Source organism: Heterodontus francisci, chromosome 27, assembly GCF_036365525.1.
Source record: "Heterodontus francisci isolate sHetFra1 chromosome 27, sHetFra1.hap1, whole genome shotgun sequence".
NCBI lineage: Eukaryota > Metazoa > Chordata > Chondrichthyes > Heterodontiformes > Heterodontidae > Heterodontus > Heterodontus francisci.
This window is the reverse complement of record NC_090397.1, coordinates 75,148,899-75,165,291: the sequence shown is the minus strand read 5'-3', so window position 1 is coordinate 75,165,291 and position 16,393 is coordinate 75,148,899. Positions and strand designations below refer to the sequence as shown.

The following is a 16,393-nucleotide window of genomic DNA, read 5'->3' as shown; positions in this document are numbered from 1 at the left end:
AACCTGGATTCAATGCTGTAAAAGATTCAATTACCTCATTCATTCTGGCAAGGTGAGTGCAACCGCCAACCCTTAGGACAGGTGTCAGGCTGGCACCCTCCAAAAAAAAAGCCACCTGAGGAGCCACAGGGTTCATGCTGCTCCTGAACATGGGCTGGTGTGTGCTCAGGCCTCACAGACATAGCAATGCCGATGTGCTGTCACCACAGAGACATGCAGCTCCTAATGGATAGGGCCAGATAACACTGGACATAGAAGATAGCAATGCCTCATCTCGCTCTTTTGTATGTGCAAGAGAAGCAGGCACATAATGTCCGGGAGAGGATCCAGATGGGAGGAGGGTGCCGTTCTTCTACCGCATCACCCCAATGGAGCAGACAGCGATAGAGATAGCCAGGATAGTGGAAGAGAAGGCAGTCGGGCCTGGCGAAATGGGAGCTCATGGTGGATTGGGTGATTACAAAGCACATGTGGTTATTAATGGGGTGCAGTGCACTCCAGTCCATCCGATAGCATGTCGTGCACTGAGTAACATTGGGCAGCCTCAGCATTTTCTACCCTCCTACGCTAGTTCTCATCATCTCAGGGGCAGACATCCAACCCAGGGCACCCTCTCCCCCTCCCTTTCAGGACCCAGAGCAGCAAGAAGAAGATGAAGAAGCACTGTCACACTTTACAAAGTGCACTGTCAACCAGCGCAGATACACTCGCCTCAGTGGGATCTTGTGCGCATGCAAATATGGTGGCACGGGGTGATGATCACGGCAATAGTGGGAAGGAGGAGGTGCCAGAGGCAGAGGAAGCTTTGGTCAGTTCCTCTCGGAGGAGGGAGGAAAGACGCAGCCCTGCTCAGCTGGGTATGGGTGCAGGGCTTCAGGAGTCACTGGAAAAGAGGGTCTGCCTTGATGGGCAGCAGGAGATGTGCACCCACATGTCAGAGTTCCCTGAGGCAGTGCAGGGTCATGGGCAGAAGATGGAGGAGTCCATCCAGCTCATGTGCACCACAACAGCTCAAGGTTATGAGTGCATGAGCTCCTCCATAGAGAGAGTGGCCAACTTCTCAGAGAACCATATACGGCATCACTTGGAGTGCATGCAGGAAACGTGCACTGATGTCCACGGGATGCGTGAGACACTGGGAAGCGTGAACCGGTCAGTGGTGCTGGTGGTGCAGAGATCTTTAAAGGGGGTGCAGGCTGCAGCTCAGCTGGTGTCCTCCAGGAATCTGGAGCACCCAGATAGGGCTGAGGATGTCACAGAGAAGGATGAGAGTGCCACCTCTCATGGGGAACTCTCATCATACTCGATCTCCATGGCCTCCCTGACTGAGGGATTATTTATGCATCAGGACCAAATGATAGAGGTTACCCCTGCAATGCTGCAGGGGCAGAAGCTCTGGAGATTCCCCCATGGACACCATGACAAAGACAACTGTCACATGCATCTAAGCCACAAGCTGAGACAAGTGAGCAGGCTGCCTCCACCTTCTCCTAGGCCACAAGGGGAGCAATGAGTAGAAGTGGCCACATGAAGAGGCCTTTGCATTGTGCAGAGCATTGAGTGGGTCACTGGGGTGTGTTCTTACTGTCTCCATCTACTGTTTTCCTCTCTTTACACTGTATAAATGATGGCACTTTAAGCCAGACACCTGAGACATCTTTTATTGCTGCTGTGACAGGAAAAGTGGTATATGAGATGGTAAAAAAGATAATGTGATCCTCCACAGTGAGGGCAAAGCCTCTGGCAAATGTACTTCCATCATTGCTGGAAAGTGATAAGGTCTTCCAGGTTGTGTTAGCTCAGGTATCTCAGACGCCCTTCCATGCCAACCTGGGTGAGAGGAGCTCAGTTGAAATGTTCCTGAATCAAGAAATCCATGACATTCATGGCATTCTAATGAGCCCTTCGCGCCCCGGGCCATGCCTGGCCACCTCATTGTGCAGCAGGGACATCTCTCTGATTAGCGTCATCTCCGGCTTCAATTCCTCCTCTCTTACCTCCCTCTCCTGCTCCTCCTCTGATGAGCTGTCTCTTTCCTGGGACTCACCATTCTCAAGGTCCACAGCTCTCTGGAGGTCCATGTAATGGAAAGCACAGCAGACCACCACAATCACCGAGACCCTGCAGGAGAGTATTGGAGGGCGCCACCCAACCAGTCCAGGCACTGGAATTGCATTTCAGAAGCCCGATGGCTTGCCCAATGGTTGCCCAAGTGACCAGGTGGCATTGTTTGTATCGCCACTGTGTCTCTGTCTGGGGCTCCCATAGAGGGATGAGGAGCCATCTCCTCAAGGAATATCCATACGAACATATGAACATACCAATTAGCAGCAGGAGAAGGCCACTCCTAATTCCCTTGCCCCCTAGGATCCATCCATGCAATTTGGGTGATGGAGTGAAGATCTGAGGCAGCCTGGACTGGCAGAGGATGGAGGAGTCATGGCAGCTCAGTAAAGCTCTTCGTATGGTCACAGACCAGTTGGACATTGAGGGAATGGAAGGCCTTCCTTTGATGAATCTGTTGGGTGGTTGTCTTGATGACCACATCGGTGCAATTGATGTTGCCCTGCACCTGGAGGAACCCAGCGATGGAACCCAATGCCCTCTGTCTCTGTGTCTGTCATAGAATTAATATACTGTCCAGCTCTGGCAAAGAGGGCATCAGTGACATACGAGATGCAGTGGTGTGCAGCCATTTGCAAGATGCCATTAAGGTTCATAGCTGATCTTTGGATGAGCCAGAAGCTAAGATGTTCAAGGCTACATTGACTTTGATGGCCACTGGCAGAGCATGGCGAGCAGTGCAAGGTGCGAGGTCTTCAGCAACAAGGTCACAAATGTCTGTAACCATCTGCCTGGAGTGTCAGTCTCCTGTGGCACTGGGTCTCGGTCATCTTCAGGTAACTCTGTCTTTGGTGATAGATTCTCTGGTGAGAGTGTGATTTCTGATGCCTTCCTGCCCCTCTTTGCTCTCCCCTGCCCTCCTGATGCCTGGGGTTCCACCATTCCTGCAGAGGGTGTTGCCCCTCATCACCACTGGGCCCAAAATCTAAGAGTCATGCTCCCATTGCCAGCTTTCCTCTGGGCAGGTGGTCACCCTTTTGTGATTGGCAGACTTGCCCTTTGCTCTTCTGCCTCTCTATCCTCTGCCTTCTAAAATTCATGGTCTAATACAAACATATGAATTAGGAGCAGAAGTAGGCCTTTCGGCCTGTCTATCCTGCTCCGCCATTCAATAAGATCATGGCTGATCTGTTTGTGTCTCAAATTCCACACTCCCATCTGATATCCTTTGAATCCCTTGCCTAACAAGAATCTATCTACCTCCACCTTAAAAATATTCAATGCCCCCGCCTCCACCAACTTCTGAGGCAGAGAGTTCCAAAGTCGCACAACCCTCTGAGAGAAAAAAAATGTTCTCATCTCTGTCCTAAAAGCGCAACCCCTAATTTTAAAACACTGCCCCCTAGTTCTGGACTCACCCACAAGTGGAAACATCCTTTCCACATCCACCTTGTCAAGACTGTTCAGGATCTTATAAACTTCAATCAAGTCTCCCCTCACTCTTCTAAACTCCAGTGAAAACGAGCCCAGTCTGTCCAACCTTTCCTCATAAGACAACCCACACATTCCAGGTATCAATCTAGTAAACCTCCTCTGAACTGCCTCCAACGCATTCACATCCTTCTTTAAATAAGGAGACCAAAACTGCACACAGTATCCGAGATGTGGTCTCACCAAGTAACTGAAGTATAACATCCTTACTTTTATTTTCAATTCCTCTCGTAATAAAGGATAGCATTCCATTAGCCTTTTTTATTACTTTCTGTACCTATATACTAACTTTTTGTGACTCATGCACTAGAACACCTAGATCTCTCTGAACTTTGTTCATTCTCCGTTTAAGTAATACTCTGCTTTTTTATTTTTCCTGCCAAAGTGAACAACTTCACATTTTCCCACATTATACTCCATCTGCCAGATCTTTGCCCACTGACTCAACCTATCTATATCGGTCTGCAACCTCCTTATGTCCTCTTCACAACACACTTTACTACCTATCTTTGTGTTATTACGACCAGGTGAGAAAGGGGTTTAGGGGTTCCCTCTCAGTCTTTGCCAGGTTTAACCATAACAGAGTTTAATTTTAAAAACACCGTGTTTTTAGCTTCCCCTCAGTGACTCCTTGTTCACTGCTCTCCAATTGTAAGGCAAAGAAATCAACCAGACAGGTTTTCTTAGATTTACAAAAGGAAGGCAGAAGTTTATTAACCTTAAACTCTAGTTCAGTTAATGACTATGAATATACGACACGACCACGCTAGCATGCAAACACGATAAACACACACGCAGATTTATTTACAGTCTTTTGAGTTTGATGTAGTTTTTAATTGCCGGTAAGTCTTGCTATTTCATTGGGGCCCAGTACATGCTTTAAAACTTGTTTCAATGTTGAAGTCTTTTTACTCTTGAGTGACTGCAGTGGATCTGGAGATTCGTGAGAGAGAGAGAGAGAGAGAGCCAGCCAGGAGAGAGACTCTCTTCGTCCAAGTTCAGTTGCAATCTGACCCAACCTGTGCTTTTCAAACAAAACCTGGGCCAGCAGGTTAGTCATGTGACTAGCTGTTTTAACAAACTCCTGCGATTGCGGATTCTCCATCTTAGCAGACACTCTGGAATGCTGGCTTTCTAACACATTCAATGTCTGGTGATCAAAATCCATTTGGGATAATTGGATCAGGGAGCCGTTCTGTTGTCTCCAGGCAGTCTCTCTTAGTATGCAAATGTTTTCCAGCCACTGCTGATCTCTTCAAACAAGTAATCTCTTCCTTCCAGCAACAGTTTAAAATTAACGTTCATATGATGCAATTAATATGCCTCATTCCTGGCTGGTGGGGTTTTCATGACAGTGTTATTTGCAAAGTTAGCTAGCATGCCATCGCTCCCCCTCATCTAAGTCATTGATATAAATTGTAAAAAGTTGTGGCCCCAGCACAGACCCCTCCGGGACTCCACTCGTCGCTTCCTGCCACTCAGAAAAGGTCCCATTTATGCATACTTTCTGTTTTCTGCCAGCCAGCCAATCTTCTATCCATGCTAATACTCCACTACCCCATGAGCTCCTATTTTGTGCAATAACCTTTTACGTGGCACCTTGTCAAATGCCTTCTGAAAATCCAAGTACAAAGAACAAAGAACAGTCCATTCAGCCCTCCAAGCCTACGCCGATCTTGATGCCTGTCTAAACTAAAACCTTCTGCACTTCCGGGGACCGTATCCCTCTATTCCCTTCCTATTCATGTATTTGTCAAGATGCCTCTTAAACGTCACTATCGTACCTGCTTCCACCACCTCCCCGGCAGCAAGTTCCAGGCACTCACCACCCTCTGTGTAAAGAACTTGCCACACACATCCCCTCTAAACTTTGCCCCTCTCACCTTAAACCTATGTCCCCTAGTAACTGACTCTTCCACCCTGGGAAAAAGCTTCTGACTATCCACTCAGTCCATGCCGCTCATAACTTTGTAAACCTCTATCATGTCGCCCCTCCACCTCAATCGTTCCAGTGAAAACAATCCGAGTTTATCCAACCTCTCCTCATAGCTAATGCCCTCCAGACCAGGCAACATCCTGGTAAACCTCTTCTGTACCCTCTCCAAAGCCTCCACGTCCTTCTGGTAGCGTGGTGACCAGAATTGCACACAGTACGTCAACGGGCTCTCCTTTATTCACAGTGCATGTTACTCCTTCAAAGAATTCCAATAAACATGATCTCCCTTTCACAAAGCCATGCTGACAATTCCCGATTACCTTGGGTTTGTCTCAGTGCCCAGCTACAGCCTCCTTAATGATCAATTCGAACACCTTCCCCACAACAGACGTCAAGCTAACTGGCCTATAGTTACCTATTTTCTGCCTCCCCCCTTCTTGAATAGAGGGGTTATATTTGCTATTTTCTAGTCTGATGGAACCTTTCCAACATCTAGTGAATTTTGAAAAATTAACGGCAATGCATCTACTACCTCATTAGCCACCTCTTTTAAGAGTCTAGGATGAAGCCCATCAGAACCTGAGGACTTGTCAGCCCGCAGCTCCATCAGTTTGCTCAGTACCGCTTCCCTGGTGATTGTAATTTCACCAAGTTCCTCTCTACCTTCCACCTCCTGATTTACAGCCATTACTGGAATGTTTTTTGTATCCTCTATCGTGAAACTCAATGTAAGCTCAAGGAACAGGACCTCATCTTTTGATTAGGCACTTTACAGCCTTCCAAACTCAATGCTGAGTTCAAAAATTTCAGATCATAACTGCTGCTCTCATTTTGTTTTGTATTTTTTGCTTTGTTTTGGATGGTAGTTGTTGGTAAAGATTCTGTATTCCCATTTACGCCTCCTGTAGATACATCTTTTATTTATATACTTGTCCCATTATCACCCCCTTTTGCCTTGCCTTGCATCATCATCCCTTTTGTCATTTAATGTTTCCTATTTTCCACCCTATGAAAGACCTTCCCTTTTGTTCTTTCCTCTCCTTCCCTCTTTCCCTGCTGCATCTGTACTTGCTTAAAACATGTTACATCGCTAACTTTTTCCATTTCTGATGAAAGGTCATCAATCTGAAATGTTAACTCTGTTTCTGTCGCCACAGATGCTGCCTGACTAGCTGAGTATTTCCAGCATTTTTTTGTTTTTATTTTAGGTAGTGCAATTTGCCCAAAAATTGGGAATCTGCCACAAAAGATTGCAGAATTGCAAGCACAAATTACGTTCAGACCTAATTTAGTTTCCACAATCTTTTGCGCTCGTTTAAAAAGCAACATGCTAGAAGCTGACCCCACCCACAAGTTTCTGCTAATTGCACCCTTTAGTGAGCCTTCGACAAGGCTGTTACAATTAAGTGTTTTTTTAGGTACAAGAACACTAATGACACATTTTAACAGCTTTGAATTTTTTTTTGTATTTACTAAGAAACTGACTACTGTATACCATTGCAATTATTAACTTTTTAAAAATTCAATTCCACTTATTTAAAATTGGGTTACTCACAGGTGGTAAGACTAGATATTCTTACTAAAATGCTTTTATTTTATGACAAATCCATTTTCAACTGCATTAATAAAACTGAACCAGTTTACCACTCAAACATATATTTCATATAAAAAAATGTTAAGAATAAATTACATTCTAAAATGCTGTCCGATTGTACTGGTTCACAGAAGGCTTTATGTTCATTGATAAGCAAATGAGTTTGAGTAGAAACTTCAGAAAAAAAAACACTTCTGAAAACGAGTGCCATTTTTAGCTCAATATGAACCCTGTCACTAATTGTGGTCAAAGCAGAAACTTCTGGTCAGTGCCCCTTCAACTGAAATTTAGAGCTAAAATATTCCAGCTAAGAAGAAATTAATTCACAGGAGATGGATGTTGCATATCAGACAATTATTGTGGTAACAATCAGGAGTCAGCACATTGCATCCTATTCTGGTTTCCAAAGCCTCAAAACTGTGAACCTCTTCAATTCCCTTGGTTTTTCCTTCCTCACCGAATCTTCAAGAGTTAAGTTTTTTGTCACCTAACCACTAAATCTTAATTGACCTTGTCTTCTTTCCCATCCTATTCAATTTTGGCAGTATCTTACATCAGGCATCTTGGCTTTTCACAAAGGCACCCGAGTAAAATAAATGAAGTGGTGATTTGATTGTTCTCTATTACTACAGTGTCCTTTAATGACTGCTGAGGATCTTTAGCACATTGATATTCTATGTGGGTTTTTTTATGGTTGAGTGGCATGAAGCAGATTCTGTACCCTTGTTTTCTTACTAAAGAAGAATCTAAAGGATTAAAAATTCACTGTTTCTCTGGAAATCATGGAAAGCTTTACCATAAACTTTAAAAATAATTGAGCAGGAGAATTAACTGAGCAGTCCAGTGATCTATCACATGTTCAAACACAGATGCTGTAATAACATTACCTGAAGGGAGTGTCCAGCTGGGTTAAGACTAAAGCGGAACGTCTCATTAAATGACGGCTCCCGGTCATGCCTGCAGACCCGAGTTTTCTTCTTAAACACTCGCTTTTGTGTTGAAATGTTTATGATGTATAATTTCACATACAGGTCTGTGAATAAAGAAAGACTTGTATTTACATCGCGCTTTTCAGGACCACCAGATGTCTCAAAGTGCTTTATAGCCAATGATGTAATGATAGCCTACTGTTGTAATGTAGGAACTGCAGCAGCTAATTTGTGCACAGCAAGCTTCCACAAAGAGCAATATGATAATGACCAGATATGTTTTTATGGTGTTGATTGAGGGATAAATATTGGCCAGGACACCGGCAAGAACTCCCCTGCTCTTCTTCGAAATAGTTCCATGAGATCTTTTACATCCACACAAGCAGCCACAATATACAGAATAACATATCATTCCAGTCGCTGAGTGAATAAATGCATTGCCCAATGCAGTACCGAGCCAGACAGAACAAGAAAGAACCAGGTTTGACACTTTGTCAGTCATAATTTAACAGATGTCAAATAGGGACTGGTGGGGATGTTAAAATTAGCCTTAGCATTCCTGCTACTGGGAGCAAAAAATAGAAAATCACACCCTCATGGTTACTATTCAATAAACCCTGCTAAACAGTACATGGAATCGCTCAGGTTCAGGCCCAGCTGTGATGCCTTATGTGGCAGATTGAACTGCTGCTACTAAGGCCCTGGAATTCTGCATGGTTCTTCCATTTTTCATTGAATCATAGAATGTTTACAGTGCAGAAGAAGGCCATTCATCCCATCGAGTCTGCACCAGCTCTCCAAATGAGCAATTCACCTAATACTATTCTCCCGCCTTCTCCCCATAGCACATTCTTCCTTTTCATATAACTGTCTAACTCCCTTTTGACTGTCGTGATTGAACCTGCCTCCACCACCCACTCAGGCAGTGCATTTCAAACTTTAACCACTCGCTGCGTGAAATAGTTTTTCCTCTTGTCGTTTTTGCTTCTTTTGCAAATTACTTTAAATCTGTGCTCTCTTGTTCTCAATCCTTTCATGAGTGGGAACAGTTTCACCCTATCTACGTCTATCAAATCTCCTCTCAATCTTCTCTTCTCCAAGGAAAACAGTCCTAAATTTTCCAATCTATCTTCATAACTGAAATTCCTATTCCCTGGAACCATTTTCGTGAATCTTTTCTAAATTTTCTCCAATGCCTTCACATCTTTCCTAAAGTGCGGTGCCCAGAACTGGACGCCATACTCCAGCTGAGGTTGAACTAGTTTCTGATACAAGTTCAACATAACCTCCTTGCTCTTGTACTCTATGCCCCCATTAATAAAGCCTTGGATGCTAAATGCTTTATTCACCACTCTCTCAACCTGTCCTGCCACCTTCAATGATTTATGCACATATACACCCAGGTCCCTCTGCTCCTGCACCCCTTCTAGAATTATACCCTTTATTTTATATTGTCTCTCCATGTTCTTCCTACCAAAAGGAATCACTTCAAACTTCTCTGCATTGAACCTCATCTGCCACTTGTCTGTCCATTCCACCAACGTGTCTATGTCCTTTTGAAGTTCTACACTCTCCTCCTCACAATTCAGAATGCTTCTAAGTTTCGAGTCATCTGCAAATTTTGAAATTGTGCCCTGCACACCAAGGTCTAGGTCATTAATCTTTATCAGGAAGAGCAGGGGTCCCAACTCTGACCCTTGGGAAACTCCACTACAAACCTTCCTCCAGTCCAAAAAACATGCATTAACCAATACTTTCTCGTCACTCAGCCAATTTTGTATCCATGTTGCTATTGTCCTGTTTATTCCATGAGCTATAACTTTGCTCACAAGTCTGTTGTGTGACACTGTCAAACGCCTTTTGGAAATCCATGTATGCCACATCAGCAGCATTGCCCTCATCGATCCTCTTTGTTGCCTCAGTCATAGAGTCATTTATGGCACAGAAGGAGGCCAATTGGTCCATTGAGTCCATCTGGCTCTCCATGGAACTATTCAGTCAGTCCCACTCCCTCGCTCAATCCCCGTAATCCTGTAAGCCTATTTCCTTCAAGTGGCCATCCCATTTCCTTTTGAATTCATTGATCATCTCTGCCTCCACCACCCTTGTGGGCAGCAAGGTGCAGGTCATTACCACTTGCTGTGTAAAAAAGTTCTTCCTTAAAAATTCCCCTGCATCTCTTGTCTAAAACTTCCAATCTGTGTTTCCTAGTCCTTGTACCATTATTAATGGGAACAGTCTTTTACCGTCTACCTGCTCAAAAAACTCCAGCAAGTTAATCAAATCCATGCTAGCCTTCTTTAATTAATCTGCATTTGTCCATGTGACTATTAATTTTGTCCTGAGTTATTCTTTCTAGAAGTTTCTCCACCACCGAAGTTAAACTGACTGGGCTGCAATTGCTGGGCTTATCTTTACATCCTCTTTTGAAATTTGTAATTAAGAACAAAAAACAAAGAACAGTACAGCACAGGAACAGGCCATTCAGCCCTCCAAGCCTGCGCCGATCATGATGCCTGTCTAAACTAAAACCTTCTGCACGTCCGGGGTCCATATCCCTCTATTCCCATCCTATTCATGTATTTGTCAAGATGCCTCTTAAACATCGCTATCATACCTGCTTCCACCACCTCCCCCGGCAGCAAGTTCCAGGCACTCACCACCCTCTGTGTAAAAAAACTTGCCTCGCACATCCCCTCTAAACTTTGCCCCTCGGACCTTAAACCTATGTCCCCTAGTAACTGACTCCTCCACCCTGGGAAAAAGCTTCTGACTATTCACTCTGTCCATGCCACTCATAACATAGAACATAGAACAGTACAGCACAGTACAGGCCCTTCGGCCCACGATGTTGTGCCGAACCTTGAACCTACTCTAAGATCAAACTACCTACATACCCTTCATTCTACTATCATCCATGTACCTATCCAAGAGTCGCTTAAATGTCCCTAATGTATCTGCTTCTACTACCACCGCTGGCAGTGCATTCCACACACCCACCACTCTCTGTGTAAAGAAACTACCTCTGACATCTCCCCGAAATCTTCCTCCAATCACCTTAAAATTATGCCCCCTGGTGATAGCCCTTTCCACCCTGGGAAAAAGTCTCTATCCACTGTAGCTATGCCTCTCATCATCTTGTACGCCTCTATCAAGTCACCTCTCATCCTTCTACGCTCCAATGAGAAAAGCCCTAGCTCCCTCAACCTTTCTTCATAAGACATGCCCTCCAGTCCAGGCAGCATCCTGGTAAATCTCCTCTGCACCCTCTCTAAAGCTTCCACATCCTTCCTATAATGAGGCGACCAGAACTGAACACAATATTCCAAGTGTGGTCTAACCAGGGCTTTATAGAGCTGCAGCATAACCTCGCGGCTCTTAAACTCAATCCCCCTGTTAATGAAAGCCAACACACCATTCGCCTTCTTAACAACCCTATCAACTTGGGTAGTAACTTTGAGGGATCTATGGACGCGGACCCCAAGATCCCTCTGTTCCTCCACACTGCCAAGAATCCTGTCTTTAAGCCTGTATTCTGCATTCAAATTCGACATTCCAAAATGAATCACTTCACACTTTTCCAGGTTGAACTCCATCTGCCACTTCTCAGCCCAGCTCTGCATCCTGTCAATGTCCTGTTGCAACCTACAACAGCCCTCCACACTATCCACAACTCCAGCAACCTTCGTGTCATCGGCAAACTTACTAACCCAGCCTTCCACTTCCTCATCCAAGTCATTTATAAAAATCACAAAGAGCAGACGTCCCAGAACAGATCCCTGCGGAACACCACTGGTCACCGAGCTCCAGGCTGAATACTTTCCATCTACTACCATCCTCTGTCTTCTATGAGCCAGCCAATTCTGTATCCAGACAGCCAAATCTCCCTGTATCCCATGCCTCCTTACTTTCTGAATGAGCCTACCATGGGGAACCTTATCAAACGCCTTGCTAAAATCCATATACACCACATCCACTGCTCTTCCTTCATCAATGTGTTTTGTCACATCCTCAAAGAATTTAATAAGGCTTGTGAGGCATGACCTGCCCCTCACAAAGCCATGCTGTCTATCTCTAATCAAACTATGCTTTTCCAAATAATCATAAATCCTGTCTCTCAGAATCCTCTCCAATAATTTGCCCACCACCGACTTTGTAAACCTCTATCAGGTCGCCCCTCCACCTCCAATTCTCCAGTTCTCTGGCATCATCCCTGATTCTAAGGAAGATTGGAAAATTATGGCCAGTGCCTCTTCAATTTCCACTCTCACTTCCCTCAATATCCTTGGATGCATCTCATCCGGCCCTGGTGCTTTATTAACTTTAAGTATGGACAGCTTATCTAATAAGCGGCACAGTGGCGCAGTGGTTAGCCTCACAGCTCCAGGGACCTGGGTTCGATTCTGGGTACTGCCTGTGCGGAGTTTGCAAGTTCTCCCTGTGACCGTGTGGGTTTTCGCCGGGTGCTCTGGTTTCCTCCCACAGCCAAAGACCTGCAGGTTGATAAGTAAATTGACCCCAGTGTAGGTAGGTGGTAGGGAATATGGGATTACTGTAGGGTTAGTATAAATGGGTGGTTGTTGGTCAGCACAGACTCGGTGGGCCGAAGGGACTGTTTCAGTGCTGTCTCTCTAAATAAATAATACCTCCTTATCAATTTTAAACCCTTCTAGTGTATTAATTACCTCCTCTTTCACTGTGGCCTGGGTTGCATCTTCCTCTTTGGCAAAGACAGATGCAAAGTATTCATTTAATACCTCAGCTGTGCATAAATCCCCCTTTTGATCCCTAATCGGCCCTGATCCACCTTTTATCACTCTTTTACTATTTATATGCCTATAGAAAACTTTGGGATTTCATTTACATTAGCTGTCTGTCTCTTTTCATACTCTTCCTTTGCTTCCCTATTTTGCTTTTTCACTTCCCTTCTGAACCTTCTATATTCAGCCTAGTATTCCATTGTGTTGTATATATTTCAATTGATGTTACGGAAAAAAACTCAAGAGTAACAGTGCAAATGATTGTTGTGAGCAATTTATTCAATTTCTCTCGGAGTTCCAGCAGTCAAAGAATCGCTCTGTAAATTCAATGCCTAACAAGGTCTAAATTTGGACATGAAGAATGGCTACGTGGCTAAGATAACCGAAGGCTGCAGTCGCCCAGAATAAGCCACTATCTGAAGAGGAGATCAAACTGGAAAATGTTTCAAAAGGTTATTCGAGGGAACACTGGATACCTTGGAGTGGTCACTCGGTAGTAATCTCATTGGAGGATTTACAATGTTTATTTGAACACCAAATGAGATTACTCCACGACATCATGTTAGTGTCTAATAAGTTCTGTTAATGGAAGTTAAATACCTAGCAGTTGAAGGTAATAGAGTGAACAGGTGTTGGGTGTTGATTAGTTAATTCTACTCGGATGTATATATAATGAGCCAGCCAGCACTAGCTGAGTGTATTGTTAGAAGTGGAGAGGTAAGCTCTATGGCAAGCAATAAATAGTCTCCACCAAATCATCCTAGTCACAGTGTCTGCTTCACAAATAGGCTTGGAGATTTCTCCAATATTGTTAGCAAAGAATGGTTGCCTGAAAGTGAAGATTGGAGACTAAGACTTGTTTTTAGACAGGAGATTAGAATTGGAGTTTTTTTTTTAAGAAGGCTGTAATTGGAGGGATCTTTTTGAAGAAAGATGACTGAAACCAAGTGTAAGGTGTTGGGATATGATTTTCTAAGTGTTTTGTGAAGCTGAACTTTATGATCAATGGAAGAATGAAGTTGATCTCTGGACATGGGTTACATTTTTCCCAGAAAGGAAGCAAGGAATAGCCCTTGCACTTTCACTTCTGTCAGAAGCAAGATCTGGGGCAAAGTGTTCTTGGAGCTAGAGGCTCATCATTTGGACAATCTCCAGTTTTATCCATACATTTTATGAAAGATGACTTATTGAGTCAAGTCTATAAGGTGTGGTCAGACTTTATTAATTTAGAAAAATGGATGGTTCTTCCATAGAAGGGCGGCACAGTGGCGCAGTGGTTAGCACTGCAGCCTCACAGCTCCAGGGACCCGGGTTCGATTCTGGGTACTGCCTGTGTGGAGTTTGCAAGTTCTCCCTGTGTCTGCGTGGGTTTTCTCCGGGTGCTCCGGTTTCCTCCCACAAGCCAAAAGACTTGCAGGTTGGTAGGTAAATTGGCCGTTATAAATTGTCACTAGTATAGGTAGGTGGTAGGGAAATATAGGGACAGATGGGGATGTTTGGTAGGAATATGGGATTAGTGTAGGATTAGTATAAAATGGGTGGTTGATGGTCGGCACAGACTCGGTGGGCCGAAGGGCCTGTTTCAGTGCTGTATCTCTAAAAAAAAAAGAAGAAAATATTCTGGGGTTTGACCAACTATATGCAAGGTTGCAGTAATTCTACTTGGAAATTCCTAAATCAGTACTTGCCTTCAAATTGTTGGATTGTGCTAGGATGTTGAACATGGCTAGCTGCTTGGTATTAACTTGAGTTAGACTCAGGTATGCTTTTTGATCAGCTGTCTGACTCCCTGAAAAGGTTTTTAGGAAAACATTCCTTTCTGGCTGCTTTCATGCACAAACGGGTTCTTCAGTGGTGACACCAAAAGTGGGAGATACAATGCTAGCAGCATTTTGAGGCTGTTCAACTGAGTCCCAAATGCCAGTGAGAAAAGGGAATCACAAACAAAATCTCTGAGGATAGAGATCCTTTTGGCAGTTTAACAGATGGCAGAAATTGGGCAATTATGGCAGAAGGTTGAACCCAGAAATAACCAAGGGGTGGTCAATGGGTGTTTCCTATGTGACTCAAAATATCATCATGTGTTATATTGTCCAAAAGGGAATAAGTGTTTTTGAGATGACACATGACCTGGAAGGCAAAGATGATGCTACTGATCAATCAGAAGGAATTGTACTGGTCACGAGCTGCTTCAGTCTGGTAATGATTGTCTTAGTTGCAGATTTGCTCAATGTGAGCAGTACTAGACCATGGATGTACATCCACTGTATGTGGAGTGGACTGGTTAACTTGTTACATGGATTCTTAAAGTAATGTCCAAGAATATGACCGTTCTACCTGTTTCAGGTTTGTGGATGACAACATGTTGAAAACCCTAACGAGTGGTAATTCCATGTAAAATATGGGCGGCACAGTGGCGCAGTGGTTAGCACCGCAGCCTCACAGCTCCAGGGACCTGGGTTCAATTCTGGGTACTGCCTGTGCGGAGTTTGCAAGTTCTCCCTGTGTCTGCGTGGGTTTTCGCCGGGTGCTCCGGTTTCCTCCTACATCCAAAGACTTGCAGGTAATAGGTAAATTGGCCATTGTAAATTGCCCCTAGTGTAGGCGGGTGATCGGGAATATGGGGTTACTGTAAGGTTAGTATAAATGGGTGGTTGTTGGTCGGCACAGACTCGGTGGGCCGAAGGGCCTGTTTCAGTGCTGTATCTCTAAATAAAAAATAAATAAAATAGCAGGGGTAAACCATTTTATCAGTATGGATGTAGTATCCAGTGAAATAACTTTGCTGTTAAGTTACCCATCTATGAAAAAGGCTCATGAAATTAGACATGGAACATAAGATGATTGTCTTTGGGAAATCTGCAGTTTATAGTCAGGGGACATTATTGTATTCCTTTAGCGAGACTTAACTTCTCTAAGCAGGATGTTAAAGAGTTATTAATGGCATCCGGGGGTAGAAATTTAAAGGAGAAAAGGCAAATTTATTTCAAAACTACAACAGTTTACAAATCCATCTTGTCATAGGTTGAAGATTCTGCAGGAGTAATAGATGATTACAGCAAACTAGTTGAGGATATGAGTGAAAAATGTGATATTGTGAAAACAAAAATACAGGAGGACACCATCGTGACTAGTGAGTTTGCCATTAGCAAGGGACTTTAATGAAACCGTAGCGATGGACTTGAAGGTATAGGATAAAGACAAAAATTTTTATTCTACACTTTATAGACAGAGCAACTAGATTCTGTCTGTCAGTGGTAATTTATAGTAAAGACAAAAAAGTAATATTGGACAAGATAATGGAAAGATGGATAGGAACAGGACTGGGAGCACTGGCTAGGTTTCTAACTGACAATGGAGGAGAATTTGACAATGATGAGTTCAGGAGTATGTGTGAAAATATGAATATTGTAGCAATGCACACGTCAGCAGAAAGTCCTTTCAGTAATGGGATTTGTGAGAAATCATGCTGTAATTGACAGTGCTCCAAAACGTTTTAGTTGACCAACCCAATGGTAAATTGATGACTGCACTGGTGTGGGCAGTACATGTGGAAAAACATACTTTAAAAAGTTGCAGGCTAGAGCCTAGAGTTTATGGCAGGAATCTGAAAATACCT

General features: G+C 43.9%; 1 protein-coding gene across 1 annotated transcript in view; it reads right to left on the bottom strand.

Moving 5' to 3' along the window:
* Positions 1 to 16,393, bottom strand: part of LOC137384960 (protein piccolo-like) — a 631,016-nt gene that overhangs the window by 19,490 nt on the left and 595,133 nt on the right. Inside the window, exon 28 of the mRNA XM_068059672.1 lies at positions 7,973 to 8,118. Coding sequence (XP_067915773.1) covers positions 7,973 to 8,118 — 146 coding nt within the window. The remainder of the gene's footprint in view (positions 1 to 7,972; positions 8,119 to 16,393) is intronic.